We start from the raw sequence: 19,026 nt of genomic DNA, 5'->3' as shown, positions 1-19,026 counted from the left end.
AGCTATACAGTATTGGAAATGTTAATGAATCTGTACAAATTGTCCTTGTAATTTCATCAAGTTGAATAACAAACCTTGCTTTCTTTGAAGTGCTTGTTTTGCACTCTATTCCTTTTATATAAGTGATAGTAAGGGGCTATGAAAGTGATTAGAGGAAAGCAAAATTACTGTTAGGTATGTAAACTACTCTACATGAACCATAAGGTTTCCTGGTCTCTGAAATTATTACTGTGCTACTTAAAAAATAATGAATTGAGTGCCGTAATGAAGGGGATCTATCTTTTGCTGCAGTCTAATACAGGTTTCAAAAAATTCATCCTTTCCCCCAGCATAACTTTGTTTTATAAATTTCCTATATTCAATTTACTTATATGGGGGAGGAAAAAAAATGCAGAATGAAAACTTTGTTCTGTGCCACTCTTTAAGCCCTGCTGTTCAACATACATAGCAGCTTTTGTCCTATGTCCTATGCCCTATGTCCTAGTGCACTCTCTCCCTGTTGTAGCTGCTAAACAGAATAAAGTATCTGACTCTGCTGCACCCAAACGAAAAAGTGAGAACTGAGTTTTTCTCCGACACTTTGCTCTTTTTTAATAACTTGTGACTCTTACGTTGTTTGCACAGAAATGAGACAGAAATCCCTATTCATTACTATTTGACTGAAATAAAATATTAACCCAAGAAGTGGCTTTTGAAAATTGAAAGCATTTTTGAAAGTGCATTAATAATGAATAAGTTACAAGGCCTCTTACTGGGGTGTGCACCACATGACGGTGTTCTGGCAGTTTAGCTCTTCAGTGGGACAGATTGCAATTAACACATTAGTATTACAAATCTGGTGGCTGGTCTGAAGATGCATGGTCATTGCAGTAGGCTGAGAAGCTGCTGACTAGACATCCAAGTTTGGAAATGGATTCTGTCTTTAGGCTAAATGGGCTGAGCTCGTTCCACAAGTGATTTTGCTCCATTTTTTAGTGATGGAGTGGTGGCCAGCAAGTGCTTTTACAGCACGTTCTACATTTTAATCAAGAGACATATAGTGGTGTCTGCTGCAGTGGGTTTTCTAGGACTATTTTCCAGCTGTAAAAGTATCCGGTGGTGATGGGTAGGATAAGCAAGGGGAAGAATGAAAAGCAAAGGTCTGATTCTGCAAAGCAGCTAAGCATGCGCCTATTGACCTTGTGTCCCATGAATTAACAAGTAAGACTCACAGACTTCAGTGAGGACATCAAAGGACATTTATTTTAAACCATTAAGAACAAAAATGAATATTTTTAGATATTTTTAATAGACCCTGATAAATATGTATTTTAGCCTCAAACAGTGGTCAAAATAAGACTGAAAGATCCTGATTTGATTAGTTTAACTTAGGCCTTGTATATACTACAGGGAAAACTCAATTTAAGCTACTCAATTTGAGTTATGTGAATAGCATAACTCAAAGCGATGTAGCTTAGATCTACTTACCGCGGGGTCCGCACTATGCGATGTCAACGGGAGACGCTCTTCCGTCGACTCCCTCTACTCTTCTCGATCCGATGGAGTACAGGAGTCGACAGGAGAGTGATCTGTGGTCGATGCATCGAGCGCCGCTCGTCGATCCCCTGGTAAGTGTAGACAAGCCCTTGGTTTGTTAATGCGGCCTCTTTGACCCTAACATTCTTCATTGTCCTTAACATTTTTCATCCATACAAATCAGTATAAATTTGGGCCTTTTCTTACTGCCTTTACTCACAAGAGTAGTCCCATTTAAACCAAAGACTGGCTGCATGAGTAATGGTTGTGGGATTGGATCCATAATTAACATAGTGACTTTCATGTGGTACATAATCCATACTGCAAAATCAAAGGCAGAATAAGGCAAACGAGGATGGAGTGGCAGTGTTAATCAACAGAGGATTTCCTTGTTTGAATTCTCTTAAATTCCAATTAAAATTGTATTTTATTCTGGAGGATTTGTGATTATATTTTTTTTGTTTTTTTTGTTTTGCATTCTAATTTCCTCAGAACCCACTGTCTTGTGTGGTGTGCAATTGTTTTGTTTTTTAAATGGAAGAAGAAATTTTTGAAGAAACAAAAAAAAACAACTTGCTATTGATAGTTCCATCCAGCTCTTTGGACCTATCATAATGTGGGTAGAAGTGTTAGTTGTTCATCTGAAGGCTGGATTAACAAATGATCCTGAACCTTCAAGCAATAAGGGTCCCAGCATCTCATAACATTTATGGTATGTCTACACTGGAATAAAAGACCCATAGCACAGCCACGGCTGGTATAGGCGCTGAGTTTCTAATCTGCCAGGGGGGGTGCCCCCCGGCTCCGCCCAGGCCCAGCCCCTACTCCACCCCATCCCGCCTCTTCCCTTCCCAGTTCCACCCTGTCCCCCGAGCGCACTGCGCCCTCGCTCCTCACCCCCAGCACCTCCTGATGCTGCAAAACAGCTGATCCGTGGCAGGCGGTAAGTGCTGGGAGGGAAGGGGAGGCGCTGATCGGCAGGGCCTGCTAGCAGGCAGAAGGCACTAGGGGAAGGGGGGAGGGGTTCTGGTGGGGCTACCACAGCCACCACGGAGTCGGCGCCTATGACGGCTGGCCTGGGTCAGCTGACTCAGGCTCGCGGGGCTCTGGTTGCAGGGCTGTAAAATTACTGTGTAGATGTTTGGGCTCAGGCTGGAGCCTGGGCTCTGGAACCCACCCTTCTGACAGGGTCCCAGAGCTTGGGCTCCAGTCTGAGCCCAAACATCTATACAGCAATTTTGCAGCCCCAGCCCGCTGACCCAGGGCAGCCCCAGGTGTGTGTTTGCTGTGTAGACATACCTGCAAGGTATGTCTGTGCTCCAGTCAGGACATGTGATTGCCATACATGAGCTAGCTTGCTAAAAATAGCAGTGTTGCCATGGTGGCATGAGCTAGCCACTCAACAAGCCTGCCCGGGACTTGTGTATGTCCTTGAGTGGCTAATCCATGCTGCCTTGGCTACCCTGCTATTTTTAATGAGGTAGCTTGGGTATGCCTATATGTGCTGTTATAACACCACCTCATTGCAGTGTAGACATACCATTAGACTAGTAGTAGTGTCCTCTAAAAGTAGACATTCTGCCACAATGTTTTGGGGCCTATCTATCATAGATCCTGGGGAATGCCCCTTACTTTAAATATGACCGTATTTAAAGCCATATTTACCCCTACTTAAATATGGTCTTACTCTTTAATTAGTAGAACTCTAAAAATTGAGATGAAATTGATGAACTGTTACAGTTGCAAAGATTTTGGTTAGCACGAATGCTATACATTGGGACACAATGATCCATTAATATTTAGTCATAACCTTTGTATATGATGAATGGAACTGCTACAGTTATTAGTCCTGTGTTTTCAGGTGTCTGCACACAATCTTTTGAAATGTAAAGTGTTGTAGAAATTATGGTATTATCCACACTATCTGTATGACACACAGTGATATGAAGGAAACCAGGAGAAAGATGTATGAGAAGTACGTTAGCTACTGTGGACGTGCAGTAGTCACTTTTCTGAGGTACATAATTTGGCCATTGATTTTTTTAAATTACTAAAGAAAAATTTAGAAGGCAGCAAGAGAATACACGTGCTCAAGTGTGTACAGCATCTCAGTTTTTAAAACTCTGCCCCCAAATTAGGGTAGATTTAAAAGTGCTTAAACTCATCCAAAGTGAATTTGTATTTTAAAAATTGTGTTTTTTAAATTAAAAAAAAACAGAGTTTGAGCACTGTGATCTAATTTTAGGGGAGGAAATTAACTTGGCTGATAATTCAGAAGCCATGTTTGATCTTAGTGGGAATTAAAATGGCCAAGTTGTGAACCCCTAAAAAGTGAGTTTCTAAAGAAAATCTGTTCAACCTTAACTGGAAGGGTGCTGCTGCTGGGTCCCATTATGATACAGTACATGGTCACTATAAGGCTTTCTTCAGTAATGCACTCTGATAGACACGAGTTCTTCGTTCTGAATGTTCCATTTATAAAGGTTTGATAGTAACCAATATTATAGTTTTATTAATACTTTTTGGCCTTTTACTTATGGAGATTGGGATTGAAATATAGTTGAGATCACAAGGAAAATTAGTTTGGTCTCACCTTGGTCACCAATGGACATTTACCCACATCATGAAATAACTATACAAATTGGATACCGTTGCTTTGGCAATGTTTGCTATAGAATCATAGAATCTCAGGGTTGGAAGGGACCTCAGGAGATCATCTAGTCCCACCCCCTGCTCATAGCAGGACCAATCCCTAACTAAATCATGCTCCGAATGCTCAGACTGAAAAAAAATATTACAGATCAAGGTTTAGATGCGTTAGTGAAGCTGCATGAGGAAGCTAGCATTAGTCCTGCCATCACACAGTCTGTTCCTAAATGAACAGAGTTAGTCTTTCATTTTCAGGCAGCAATCAAATTTGCTATCTCCTCCCCCCAAAAAACAAACAAACAAAACCTGATGACTTTAGTGGAATGGCACTTGCTTCAGTCAGATTTGAATTAGGTCTAAGGAGTCAAAATATCATACACCATGTACCTTTCTATAATGTATATGTTCCTCAAGCCTTATGGTGACGATATGCTGTATCTTTTCCTTCAATGTATATCCTCACTGTAGAACTGAGCTAACATCATTTATTAATGCCTTTTTTTCATTTCTACAATGAGCTAGTGGAAGAAAGTGCATGATGTCAGCGTGCTTGAAAGTAATGTTGCTTTGCTTGTTCTACTACACATTAGGGGAGAATTTCGACCGCCAAGCCAGCATTCGGCGGTCTCTAATTTACACAGACACTGTGGTAAGACGGCCGAAGAAAGTCAAAAGGAGAAAGACTATTACAGGAGTCCCTGACAACATACAAAAGGAGCTAGGTATGGCTCATCAGAACTGTATTCCGTCACTATTCATCTTCACTGCTTACCATTACTTGACTAATAACATTTACCAGTGCTCATGTAGCCAATACAGTCTGATAGCCTATTAAAGTTCCAAATAAATGTGTGCCCTATTGCAAAAGGCATGTTAATTCAAGCCAAATAATTTCTGCTGGAAATTAAAGCTCTTTGTTTGCTGATTTCAGTCAATTGAGGGGAACACATTATTTGAAAAAGTTGTGTACTGGGACAATAGAAATCTGCAGGGATGTAAAATCCATGCATTTAGAATCTTCCTACAGATTTTGCCCTTTGCTCCAGAATATAAGTAACCATTTAAATAAAAATGAAGTCTTTAGGCATTTTACTTGTGAAGAATGCATTACCAGTGTCAACCAATTAATAGTTGTCTTACTGGATCTGCTGCCTCTCACACTGAAACAAAACTATCCAAAGAGTCATCCACTTCCTCCAGTGTAGTTCAGACCTAATTGTGACCTCTTAAATGCCAGCATTGTTAACTATCTCATTGATCATGCTTGACATAGACTAGACATCTAGTAGTAGATTAACTAGATGTTTAATGAGAACACTTCAGTGTCCTGATGTTTAACTCTTTTGCATGATCCAGAGGAACAATTTTCTAGTCAGTGGCAACCACCCTATTTAGGGTTGTGATCTTTTTCAGATTTAATAAATTAGGGATGTTTGACGGTGGTGACACTCTGGGTTTTGGCAAACCCTTTTAAACTTTTTTTAAAGGCTTATAAAACTAGTCTGAGTAAACAAATCTTTATTTTCCCAGTCATTTAAATCCATGTTTTTTCCTGTTTTAAAGAGAATTGAGTTTTCTAAATCATAATTTTTTAGCCAAAGGGAGGGACTCCAGTAATTCTATATTAAAGTTATAAGAATTTCCAAAAAATGGAGGTAGTGCAAGCTGGGTGCCATACATATGGTAAAATCTCATGTGTTGATTCTTCCTTTAGATTTACTCCCTCAGGCATTTTTTCCACCCATTTTTTCCTCATTCTTCCATTTTTCCCCACTCCATTTTTCAGTCTCCCAAGCAGAACACAAAACTTATGATGTTTGAGACTGAGTAGGTTTAAAATTGGGCAAAGCAAGCTCATCTGTCCCAATTTCTGACATAAGAAGGGTCAGGCTTATAGAATACTTGAATGGGAGACCTACAGGGAAACCCAGGTGCAGTACAAAGTGGTGCTGTAAATAGAGCTGTTCCCTCAAAATCCATAATGAAACAATGTCCCAGTACGGGAATCTCACCTTTCGTTTTGCTACCAAGCAGGATTTACACAGCATAACACTGTATTGAATCTTCACATGGCAACTTTATATTACAACACCTTTTGATGTCGTGATGAAATGACATCGTTTTCTACCTATAATGATTTTGAGATTTTTTTAATGTCCTGAATGCTAGGCTTGTAGGATGCAAACCAGACCTGGAAAAGTTGGATTTGTGAATTCTGAAATGAGTGGCAACCCAATTAGGAAGCACTGTGTGGAGGATGTGGTCTTTTGCATATCATGTAAAACCAAAACTCTGGATATGTGTGCACATTTTATGCATTTATTTTTACCATCTAAAATAATTATCATTTACTAGCTGAAATAAATAAATAGCATCTGTACTATGCAGAAATCTTCCACAAGTGTCTTAAACGAAGGTTGCCTTTTGCTGGTTCTACTTTTAGAAATGAGACCACAGATTTTGTGGGCCTGATTCTTTGTTCTTATGTTTCTGTGATGTGCTGAACACAGAAACAGAAGGGGCAGGAGTAAAAGGTGACTTTAAATCCTCTTTCACTCCCTGCATTTTCTCAGGCTGTCTGGAAATTTGTTTGGCCCCTTGCTTAAGCTATAGTAACCTCTGGGCTGCTAATCTATGCTCTGGCTGCAACAGCTTCTTATGGACTGTCTGCTACGTCAGGTTAGGCAGAGCACAGCCACAGCTCTTGTGCTGGGAGCTCTTATATTAGCTTCACAGAGCCATTGTGGCAGTTCTGCACCACATAGGGAGCAAATTTACGGTAGGGGGATTCCCTAGGAGCTATTGTTGCCCCCTTAATGCCTAGCACGTATACAATTTTAACAGTAAATATCAAAACACTTTTTTCAAAGTAGGTCAGTATCATTATCCCCATTTTGCAGATGGGGAAACTGAAGCACAGAGAGGTGAAGTGACTTGCCCAAGGTCACCCAGCAATACGAGTTGAGAAAAGAACCCAGGTTCCCTGAGTGCCATTCCGGTGCTCTGTCCATTAGGCCACACTGCTTCCTTGCCATATATGCATGTAATCCATTCTGTTTCCCTAACCCTATCTCAAAGCAAACTTCTTGTTAAACATGCCATGGCTCATTTTGTTGGAATGTGGACCCAGATCAAATCCAAATAAAGCAATTACATTGTGCCTATCTATATTTTCCCTGTGGTTTCAATTGAATAAGTGCCTCTTCATGTCTTCACTAAAGCATTGCTGTGAATGGCCATGTTTATACAAGAACTGAAATCTCTGGACACATCAGAGTTGCCATGCACAGGTTAAATAATCAACCCATAGCAGACTTGTTACATCTTATTTGTTCTTCAAAAGGAAACAGAAATATGAGAGAACCTCAAATCTCTTACCACAGTGGACTATTTTTGTTCGTTGTTATGGAGCTGGAGAAGACTCTATAAGGCTGAAATGTTGGGGTTTTCCCTGTTTCTCTGTTTTCTTTTGACGAATAAAGACAAAATATAGCAAAAGTCTTTGTCAGATGTATATGAACACAGCAGTTTTGGTGTAGATAGTGACTTTGATGCCATTGGAATTTAACCACATATTCTAAAAGGGAACATTAATTGCACCCATGAAAATCCCAATTAAAAATATCTTTAAATATTCATATTTTAGCATACATTGGAGTGTTGCCCTTTTGCCATTTCAGCGATGAGCAAAGTGATCCGTGTACATAGTCTGTAAAGCACTTGGAGATCCTCCTGCTTGAAAGGTGCTCTATAAATGATGGCCCTTCACTTGTCCAGTAAAGTATTTGTTCTCATATCCACACTGGCCAGATTCAGAGTATTAGACCCCTAACAATTTAGAGATACCCCCTAGAAACTGCAAAGGGACTAACTTTATATGTGTTATACAATACTGTTGCTGAACAGTAGCATCTCTTAAAACTGTTTAACAAAAAGGGGGGGAAATGGGTGTTAAATTTCTACAGACACTAACACACTCTTGATTATTCATACATAGCTCTAAATTATCTGCATCAACTACATAGAAACCATAAAACTTAGCCTCTGTGGGGCAGAATTTGAACAAGAGTAAAGAAAAGGCAAGAAAGTCAGGGACTAATGCTCCAAATGGATGTACCTGCATGACTTAGCTTCACTAAGGGTTTGTCTACATGTACAGCGCTGCAGCATCGCCGCTGTAGCCCTTAATGAAGACGCTGCCTACACCAACAGGAGAGCTTCTCCTGTCAGGGCAGGTACTCCACCTCCCCAAGAGGCAACAGCTATGTTGACAGGAGAAGCCCTCCCATGACATAGCGCTGTCTACAGCAGGAATTAAGTCAGTATAACTGCATTGCTCGGGGTATGGCCTTTCCACACCCCTGAGTGACGTAGTTATATCGACATACATTTGTAATGTAGACGAGGGACATCTCTCTCTCTCTCTCTCTCTCTCTCTCTCCCCTGGATGTGGCATTACTAAAGCAGCTGCTTTCCATCATCTTTTCCTTTATCGCACTCTAACTCTTCTCTGGATGTCAGGATGTACCTTTTTTGGAACTGGTGAATCTGAGTTGCACCTGTCAGGAAGTAAGAACATTCCCCTCTTTCTCTTACAGAAGGGCCGGTAGCAGGGAGGATCTTCTGGAAGCCTCCCCCTCTTTTCAGCTCTTTGTAAAGTTCACCTTTCTTTTCCTATACCTCTAGGCTATGGACTGGACCAAAGACACCAACTTTTTTTCACATTTTTACAGTACTACTTAACTTACTATGTACTTACTCTGTACTGACTTCTTTATCAGGGATCTAGCCTAACCTGATCCAATGCTGCCTTTACCAAGACTTGAAGCTGTCTTGCTTGCAGATAAGCTTTCCCCATAAACCTGCACCAGAGCAGTTCCAACGGGTTACTTCTTTCAATTATTCCAGGCTCTAGGTCCCCTACGCTCCCTCCCTATATCTCTGCACCAGTCCTATAGCAGGAACCACATCTAATCCTCCATTACTAGACGCAAAGCAGGTCTTTCTTCATCCCAAAAGGGATAGGTTGAGTAGAGGAAATTGCTTTAGAGATCCTTTCTTTGCTTGTTTCTCCTCCTCCCCCCTTTTGTCAGGCTCCACGCACATTCTGATTCTTTGCCTCCTAACAGCCTGGCAGCTAGCCTCGTCCCTGTTCTGGTCCGGGGGAGGGGGGCGGGGACAGGGACCACTCTAAGCATACCATTCTGTCCATTACCACTGTTCTCACATCACATCTTCAGTAACAGCTTTCACAACTCTTCTTAACATAAGGTCCAATTGAATGTCCTGGGGTTTTATTCACAATAACCTCCCCTACCCCCTTTTTTTTTTTTTTTAAGGAAGTTGTGTTAAGGGCCAGAATTGAAGTCAGATGCTTTTCTTTGGCTCCTATCTCTAGCATCTGCTTCCTGATAGGTCCCCAAACACCAAATCTGTTTGTGACAACCTATCAGTGGTCAGGATGGATGTCTGACAGCTGAATCCAGAATGATCGTTCGGCACCTGCTTTTTGGTAGGACAGATCGCATCACTTGGTTCTCACCAACCATCCATAAATGTTCCAACTGTCACTTTTTAACTTCTCATAGTTGGAGCTTTGTCTTGTAAACAACAGCTGAGAGGAAACAATTCTTGTGAAGTCCCAAGTAATCATCTCAGAAAACTTTGAGCAGCTATGACCCCAAATGATACTAGGCTTTAATAAGTAAATCCATAGGTGTTTTGTTTCCTGAGGGATTCAGCTAACTCCACCAAGTTCCTGAGCCCAAGTAATTGCTGTATACTTATAGAAATATTTTTGGTTTGCAGGAAGCTTATCCTGCCTTCTCAGCTAGAACTCCAGATAACTCTAGGTTCTACAGACATGTATAGATTCCATGCCAGTGTCAGGCAACTCAAGCCATGGGATTTCAAATCCTGGTGGTCTCTCAATCTCTCTCTCTATACATATCCCACGTAGTCCTCAGAGAGGATATTATTTCCTTTAGGGTCATTGGGCATTTGTGCTGTTCACTGGTGGTATTTCTAATAAGGCTGCAGCTTCTGAATGTCATTGAGATACTTGGTTTTGGGCTTAATCCATTGCACTTCTGTAGTACCATTCATCTGAGGGTCATGAAGAGCATTCCAAACACTAATGAATTCACAGTTAATCACAACACTCTTAGGAGGCAACTAAGTATTATCCCCATTTTGCAGATGGGGCAAGTGAAGCACAGAGAGGTTAAGGATAATGACTATGCCCAAGGTCAGCTGTTGAATCAGTGGCAGAGCAAGGAACAGAACCAAAGCTGTCTTGATTCCCCATCCAGTAGACATTCATCCATTAAACACTCATATTTTCAGGCAGCAGTGATGTGTACAAGGATCCAACACTTTTAGCTGACAGTTCTGTGGAGTATTGTAGGATTTTGTGGGATTTTTTTCCCCCCTATCAAATGTCACAGATGCTTTATGGAGCACCCAGTGCAAATTCAAATACTTGTAAGTTGATTTTTGTTGTGTAGATATTCTATACTTGTGCAAGTGCTAGGGGAAAACATAGAGGAGGAAGTGAGTCAGGCTGCTCACATGTGATAACAGGGATAGTGCTGGCACTGCACATGCACCATTCCTTTACCCAGCTTCCCACCTTTGGAGAAGGCCTAGTAGTAGGGCATGAGTTGGGCTAAGTTCATGAACATGTCTGAAGCATAAGTGAGAAGTGCATGTTCTAGAAATAATGATGCAGCCAGACACCGCAGGTTTGGAAAGAGAGATTGCTTATATATTGGTTGAAACAAACACAATATTTTGTAACAACAATACGACTCCTTTTTCTCCTATCCATCCCTTCCATTTGCACTCTGTTTTACCTCAGGGTAAAACCCGCCTTGTGATGATCCTCAATTAACTGTTGCTGCTCTTTGTCAGAGTAATCACTGCAGAGTAGCATGAGGCTCTCTCTTCCAGCTGCATTTCATCCAACCCTAGGGACTTAAAGACAAACTCTTTTCTCAGATCTGCATGATTAATCTACAGTGGCAAGATGGAGTAGCCACTAAAGTCAGGGGATACTGATCTCTGTCATGTGACGGGTATTTACCTTTGTAAACCTGTCCCAGGTCAACTGAGTCCAGCACTTCTGATTGGAACCCTATAAATATATGAGCCCATCTTGACTCAGATATTCAGTTTTCTCTCTTTGCTCTTAAATTGTGCCCTAATTTAGCTGCCTGTTCAGTAGTCCCAGTAATTACCAGCCTGGCAACAGTTTAATGGGTAAGATACTACGCCCAGGTCTCTCACGTGGTAGTGCACAGCACTAATCAGCAAGCCACTGTGCTAGATACCACCATTTTAAAACTCCAAACATAATGATGATTATTCTCAACCGCATTTGTGCAACATCTGTAGCTCAATTTTCATTTCTGTAAAAAAATTGCTGATGTCTACTTAAACACCTCTGCAACCAGATGGGCTTTTAGCTCAAATTCTTTTCCAGCATTTGGTGTAGTGGCAGACATAACTTCAACCTGTTATTAGATCAAAGGTTTCTAAATTTAATATTCAATTAATGGTTTGAGGTTTTCCTCAGAAACTGCTGCTGAACAATACACATTCCAGCAGCTATAGCAGCAAAGGCAGTTCAGGTTAAGAATTTTTGGAAAGCCTTCAGAAGAGTGTGTAAGAGACAATCTGGCATTCGATGAGGAATTCCAAACAAACTGGGAAACAATTAAAAAAAAAAAAATTCCTCCAAAGTTCCACCAAGCTGGGATTAGCCCAGAGAGGCGCAGTGAGTTCCCACTGATTTCCCTGCAGGTTTCTGTTGTCCCTGTACAAGAAATGGAACTGGAAACAGGTACATAATTGTGCAATTAGACAGGGCTCACAACTTCCATTGATTTCAAAGGGAGTTGTGCACTCATCTGAGGACAGAAATAGACCAATGCAATTTCACAATTTCTTTTTAACAGAAATTTTTTAAAACCTCAATGTTATGTTCTCTTTAAAAACAAAACAAGACACTTTTCAGAATATATTACTTGAAACAATTAGCCTACAATTTAAGGCCCTTATCCATCAACTATAGCTATGTGAGTGGACCCTTGCACCTACATAGAGTGCCGCTGATTTCCCTGGGGCTGCACACTGGTTGCCTGTTAGAACTGTGGATCCTCAATGAAGTCACGGGGCTCTGCAAGGGATCTGATTGCAATACTGGGGTCTGAAGTTTTACCTACCTTGAGTCAAATTTTGCACTCTTTGCATGTGCATAAGGACTGCTAGATTAGGCCCTAAATTGTCCTGACATTGTTTTGTTCCAATCAGCTTAAAATTTCCATGCATATTTACAGTAAATAAATTTGTCCCAGTTACTTACACTCTAAAATTCTCAGCTTCTTGTCTTGGGTCAAAATCTTTGGTGTTGTCCTGCTTTGTGAATGGTACTATTATGCTGAATATTTAGTTTCCCTATGTGTAACATTTTAAACAAATGTGAAGTGTGTCTCCATGTATTTTTAAAAGTTGCTTTTGTAGAGGAACAAATTTAGCTTACATATATATAGACTTTTCTCTGTGTGTGTGTGTACACACACACACACACACAGAGAAAAGTAATTCTCAGTCAGAATGCAAAGATACGGTATACCTACTGTGATGCATAACTGCAGTTTATTCTCACACAGTTTTCTACATTCTGTCCACTTATTTTTTTGTCAAATCGCAACTGCTATTTCTCTATGTAATACACAAATTCCTTATCTCTAAATGGCTAATAATAATTGTCACCTGGTCACATCACAGGGGCAGGGATCTTTGTGATGTCTACCTTTGTGTTTTTATAGCACTGTGCAAAACAGGAACCTGACCCTGTAATAGAAATTCAAATAATAAAAATATGATTATTGTTATTATATGGCTCTCTCAATAACTAGACTCTAATTATTCAAATCTGTACCTTAATTGACTGCTATAGTCTGTCTGCTCTGATAGGCTCATGTACTTAGAATTTTCATTTCTCATTCCCTTGGCTGAAGCAGAAAAACTCTGCATTTTCATGAGAGCAGAAGAATCTACACACAAGCAAACAAAATGGGCTTAAAATGGCTTAAAGTTTACTTTTTTGTCTTGAAAAAAGTAAAACAAATTCAGCCTTTTGTGTGCTGCTTTCCCTTTAGAAGCATCACCCCCAAGCAATACCCTTTCCTCCTCCCCCTTTTCACTCTGATAGATGCCAAGAATAAGAATAATTGAACGTGCTTTAAACTGTATTTAAAACTGAATGGGGAAAACACTTCTTCTACGAATCCAGTTGTGTTTAGCAAATAAGAAAGAAGGCAGGTAGTGGGAGAGGATGCCAACTCAGACACGCCACTGGGTCATTTCTGAGAGCAGCTTGCAGGCAGGAGTTTTAAAACAATCACTTTCCCCCGTTCCAGTTGTTTTTAATGCCGTAGCAGGAATCCAAGTCTGTAGATGCAGGCTCTGAGACTCACTGCAATGGGTTTTAAAACATAGTGTAGACAAACTCTTTCCTCTGCTGCCTCTTCTGTTTGCAATTTACTGTAATAGCACAACTGAAATGGGGATTAAGAGCCCTTCCAGTCCAGTTTTAAATGCTGTTTAAAGAACAATATATATGGTGGTGGGTTTTTTTCTTGGCACAAAGACCTATGAAGAGATAAATCTATAATAACCTGATGGTCCTTTCTGTTGATTTAGTAATAGCTGTATAGAGGGCTTCTAGGTCCTACAGTAATTCAAATAATAAATAACTATGATAATATATCGTGATCTAATACATTCTTCATCCTTTGTTCTCCAAGTCTGTTTACCCCTGGCTATGGTATTTGCCTCATAAACAGGAAGCACAGCGGTCTTCAACATCTCTGTTTGCTTTTTAAATAAAGGATGCGGGTATTTGATGGTGCTGTGCATTGGAAGATCATCAGTTGAATTAGTTTTCTTGGTTCTTCTCTCCTCCTCTCCTCCCCTTTTCTTTTACTGTAGATACAAAATAATTCCAACGGGAAATGGTATTTAATCCTTTACAGATTTAAGTAATATATTATTTTTATTGCTTTCTTTAAACATTTGCTTTATTTGTGATACAGCAACTCCCACTGTTAATTCTTTAGCCCACACAAAGATTTGAAGAGATACTGGTGCCTTCTGAAGGACTTTGAAGAGAATAGTGTTTAGAAACAGTTTTGCAGATTTTAATTTTTTTTAATAATTCCTTTTCCTTATTCTTTGTTTCCCAAGATGTTAGCACAGAACCAAGATTTCCATTCTCAGGCTTTTGTCTGTTCCTGCTGCTTCCCTTCTGGAAGTCGTGCAGTATTATTATGGGTTGCTGTGGAAATTATTATCATGTCATAAATAGAAGATGTGATGTGGAATAAGCAGTAGGAACACACAAGATTCCATAAGCAAACAGTCCCTTGTAATAAAGAAAATGGGAAGAGAAATGCAGAAGATATACAATGCATAAGCAGAGTTTGTTGGTACTGCATGGTTTTTTCAGAAGGCACGAACATCTCTCCACAGCTGTATAACCTCCAAGGGCAAAGGGAACAATGACCTAATAATGAATGTGACCTATGATGTCTTTTACATTAATAAGAACACGAAAATAGTGAAGTACTTGTGTTTTTGAGGGATAATTGTTGTTTTATTTTGATCCCAGCAGTTGGCACTGGCCAAAGTGACTTCCGTGGGCATTCGATGCATGTCCCAGATCACTATTCCACACTAGGGAGACTAGACAGCTACCGCTCTGCTATACAGAGATCTGAAACCAAGGACACCAGCTGCCAGACAGAAGAAGTCAAAGTTGTGCCCCCTTCAGTGAGAAGAATACGAGCACAGAAAGGACAAGGGATTGCGGCCCAGATGTCACAGTTCTCCAGCTCATCTGGAAACATGTCTGTGATGAGTGATTCCGCTGGGGTTATATTTGCCTCTCGCCTAAATAACGACATGGGTTTTCATAGCCTGCCTCGACCTGGAGCAAGAGTGTCTCTGCAGTCACTAGACCAAAGGCAGAGCATCTCTAACCAGGCAGAAGACATCACTGGCACTTTGTCACACCAGATATGCAAATTGCAGGTTGATAATAGTGTGGTCCATATGAGGAATAACCCTAGGACTGGGACACTGCCAAGGCCAAAGTCCCAAGAGGTGAGAAGTTATGAGAGTGAAAAAGCTGCAAGCCCAGCATGTGTGGTCTCTCCTCATGCTACATATGCAACCAGCATCATACCAAATGCCACGATATCATCCTCTTCAGAAGTTATTGTGATTCATACCACCCAGAGTGCTGGACCATTGGATAGTAAAATCACCAGCTCATCTTCCTACACAAAACCAAGAGACAGTCCTGTTGCCAACAATGCAGTAAGCATGAAAGAAGATCACCATTCTTCTAGCGGTAACTGGAGTGAGAGCAGCTCAACACGCCACTCCCAGACCTCAGACACTGTCTCATCTAATGCTACCATGATGGTCTCCCTTGGTGACTCAGCAGTATCTCTCAGCACTCCAGGAAATGTGCAGAATACATCCCAAAGTATGAGCTATAGCTGTAGAAACAATCTCCCTTTCCCAGGCCACTCCCAGGATAGCGATGGCAGGAGTGAATCCAGTTTTTCAGGGGACAGATCACAAAGCAACAGTATAAACAGCACAGAGCACTGGGTATACAAATCTGGAGAAAATGATGAGACTCCCTCCCACAAGCCAACCTGTGCCACGGCAGGTTATTCCACTCCTGTAAGCAACGTGAGTAGCAGCAGTCTAGAGAGGACTTCTGTCAAAGAAGATTCAAGTTCTCTGTATTCAGTGGACCATGACGGCTACTACACTACCATGCATATGGACTCTGGACTCAAGTCAGGTAAACTATGCAATAGTAATAATGGTTTTGGAAACCCCAGGCACAGTGTGATTAATGTTTTTGATGGAAATGAGAAGAAAAATCAAGACGAGCGGTCAAGCAACAGTGACAAATCCCTCATACGAAACATATCTTTGAAAAAAGCAAAGAAGCCACCTCTTCCACCATCCAGAACAGACTCGCTCAGAAGGGTCCCCAAAAAAAAACCCCAGTCCAGCGGACAGGTACTTGATGAAACACTAATCGCTACCCTCCAGCATTCACTGCAGTTAAACCTTCAGTGCAAAAATGGTAGCTCCCCATCCCAAAGTCCATGCAGTGATTATGAGGATCCCTGGGTGCTGCGCTCTCGCAGCCAGAGCTCTGTCAGCGCAAGTAGCAGCATGATGTCCACAACAGCTCCAAATATGTACTCTCTCTGTACTGTCACTCCATCACAGAGTGACACAAGCAGCATCAAGTCAGAGTATGCTGACCAGTGGGGTTACTACAGTGACTGTGCTGGGGTGCCAGACGATCAGTTCAAATGCCCAGTGGCTCGTTCTGCAAGCACGACAGCCAGCCTCAATGATTACAGCATCAGCCACCTCAGTGAGGGCTCAAGGGCTTCTATGCCCCAAGTGGCCAGTGGACTGGCCAAACCAAAGAACACTTCTCCAGAGAAGTCTCACAGAGTCACATCACCATCCAGTGGGTATTCTAGTCAATCAAATACACCCACAGCACTTACTCCAGTGCCCGTGTTTTTAAAATCCATGTCACCAGCAAATGGGAAACCCAAGTTGAAACCGAAAGTGCCTGAGAGAAAATCTTCTCTCCTATCTTCAGTATCCGTCTCTTCATCCTCCACTTCTCTTTCTTCCAATACATCTACTGAAGGGAGTGTGAACATGAAGAAACTGGACCCAGCCCTGACCTCCCCTCCTGATACTGCTGGTCCTCCACCTCTGACACCTCCACATTCCCCTGATCATTCTCTCCCTCCTCCGCCCCCTGCCCCAGCAGATGGAATGGATCTGCCTCCATTACCAGCCTCTCCCAGCTTCCCCCCACCCCCGCCAGAAGCTATTATAAATCCTTCCTTTCCCCTGAGTGGTCCATGGTTTCCTTCTCCTCCACAGGAAACATCATTCAGTCCTTTTTCTGCCCCTTCTCCTCCCCTTCCATCCCCTTCTTCCTCCATTTTCCCCAATGTAATACCTCCACCAGCACCACCTCTTGACCCCAAACTGACACAAGATGCAACTAAATCCACACGATATTCTAAGAAATTTAATCAGGATGATTCTGGCTACAGTGCAGTGAAACAGCCAGCCAACAAGCAGGATTGCAGTAGGCCTGTGATGCCCTTAATAACCACCAAAGCACTGCAAACGGTACAACTGAGGTCTGTGAAAAAATGTACAGGCGCACAGACTGAACAATCAGCTGGATCTATTTCTGAAGCCAACTCTCAGGAAAAAGCAACTGTAATTTTCTCACCACAGCCTTCTCTAAAACCATCTCTTTCACTAAGGCTTAGTAACAGCCTGGATGAAGAGATGAAAACTCATAGTCCTTCCTTCAAAAACTTAATTCAAACTTCTCCTCAGAGCTCACTTCCAGATCTCAGTGACAGTGCACCTGAGATCAGCAGTGGCCAAAAACCTGGAAATGCAGCAGGTCTAATACAAACCTTTGAAGCTGATGTATCAGGAACAAATATTGAAGAAGCACCTCAGTCTCCTGTGCAGAATGAAAAATCTCACACTGGCCTTATTAATACACCGTTTCAGGTGCCATCAGGGTCTGCAAACAAGAACCAGGGTATATCACCAAACAAGAAGCCACCCCCTATTTCGAAGAAGCCCAAACTGTTCCTCATTGTGCCACCTCCGCAGCTAGATTTTACAGCAGAGAAAATAGCTAACGTGAGTGATCCTGTCAGAGGCACATCAAGTCCAACTAGGAGAGAGACTGCACATTGCGAAGAAGCAAAAAATTGTCTTACAGATGGACTCAGTTCCAATGAGATGGACTCGGGCAGATTGGTTCCTGAGGGAGGAGCTGCTGGTTCCACCTTCTTTGAAACAGTGGAAACCAATGTCTGTATGGTACAGCCTGCTGCATCACCAGTTCAAGAAGCTCCCAAGCAGGAGCAGCAGACCACTTTGGATGAAGGAAGTAGTTCAGACAGCAATGGAGACGATAGCAGTAATACTGACAGACATCTATCTCAAGAGGATGAAAGTGGTAAGGCTGTCTTCTTTTATCCTTCAGGTGTAGCAGGGGCTAGTTTACTGATGGTGGGGGCTGGGGGAAGTGTGATAGCATTCAAATTTTCATCCACAGAAAGGGAGATGTGATACTAGACTAAAAATCGTAAGGAAAATAACAGGGCTCGGATTAATCTCTGATAAAGATTCTCTATCTCCGTCTCAACCTTTAGTCAGAAAAGCAGTGGAGATACAAGCAGTGTTTTATTAACTGCATCATCTCTTTTAAAAATCCTAGGAAAACCTGGTTAGTGTGAAGAATTTTGGTGACTAGTTTTAATTGAAGCCCTAAAAAAACCCCTTAAAACTTAATTTTGTGCTGTGTATATGTAAACAAACATAGGCATTTCAGACACTACAGTTCCCTCAAAAAAAAATTATTGTGAAATCAGAGAAATAGTGAGAAAATGGTATGTTCAGTATATCCCTTCAATGTTTCACTTACTGTAGTGAAGAATATGGAGGGGTGTTTTAGCAGATAATGTGCAGTTTGGGACTCCGGTGACAGCCTGTCTGTCTGTATTTTTTTATTCCTTCTGATTAGCTGAGGTGTTTGAGACAGACACAACAAATAATTCATCACTGCCAAGCAACAGTTACAGGGCAGGGAGTGAAGAGGTGGCAACGCCAGCTAGACCGAGAACTACTGAGGATCTGTTTGCAGCCATTCACAGGTACTGCGGAAGTTGCTGTCGGTATTGCTCCATCCACTAACTCTCTCAC

The 19,026-nt window shown here is 41.5% G+C and overlaps 1 protein-coding gene across 5 annotated transcripts in view; it reads left to right on the top strand.

Moving 5' to 3' along the window:
- Positions 1-19,026, top strand: part of NHSL1 (NHS like 1) — a 242,955-nt gene that overhangs the window by 217,275 nt on the left and 6,654 nt on the right. For 2 of the 5 annotated variants that reach the window (XM_045010880.1, XM_045010883.1), the window contains exons 5-7: positions 4,755-4,886; positions 14,840-18,280; positions 18,848-18,977. In XM_045010880.1, coding sequence (XP_044866815.1) covers positions 4,755-4,886; positions 14,840-18,280; positions 18,848-18,977 — 3,703 coding nt within the window. The remainder of the gene's footprint in view (positions 1-4,754; positions 4,887-14,839; positions 18,281-18,847; positions 18,978-19,026) is intronic. The other 3 variants (XM_045010882.1, XM_045010884.1, XM_045010881.1) reach the window with 2 other exon arrangements.

The sequence above is a fragment of the Mauremys mutica genome, chromosome 3 (genome assembly GCF_020497125.1).
Source record: "Mauremys mutica isolate MM-2020 ecotype Southern chromosome 3, ASM2049712v1, whole genome shotgun sequence".
In the NCBI taxonomy this organism is placed as follows: domain Eukaryota; kingdom Metazoa; phylum Chordata; order Testudines; family Geoemydidae; genus Mauremys; species Mauremys mutica.
Note: the sequence above shows the minus strand (reverse complement) of the source record. Positions and strands in the feature narration are given on the sequence as shown.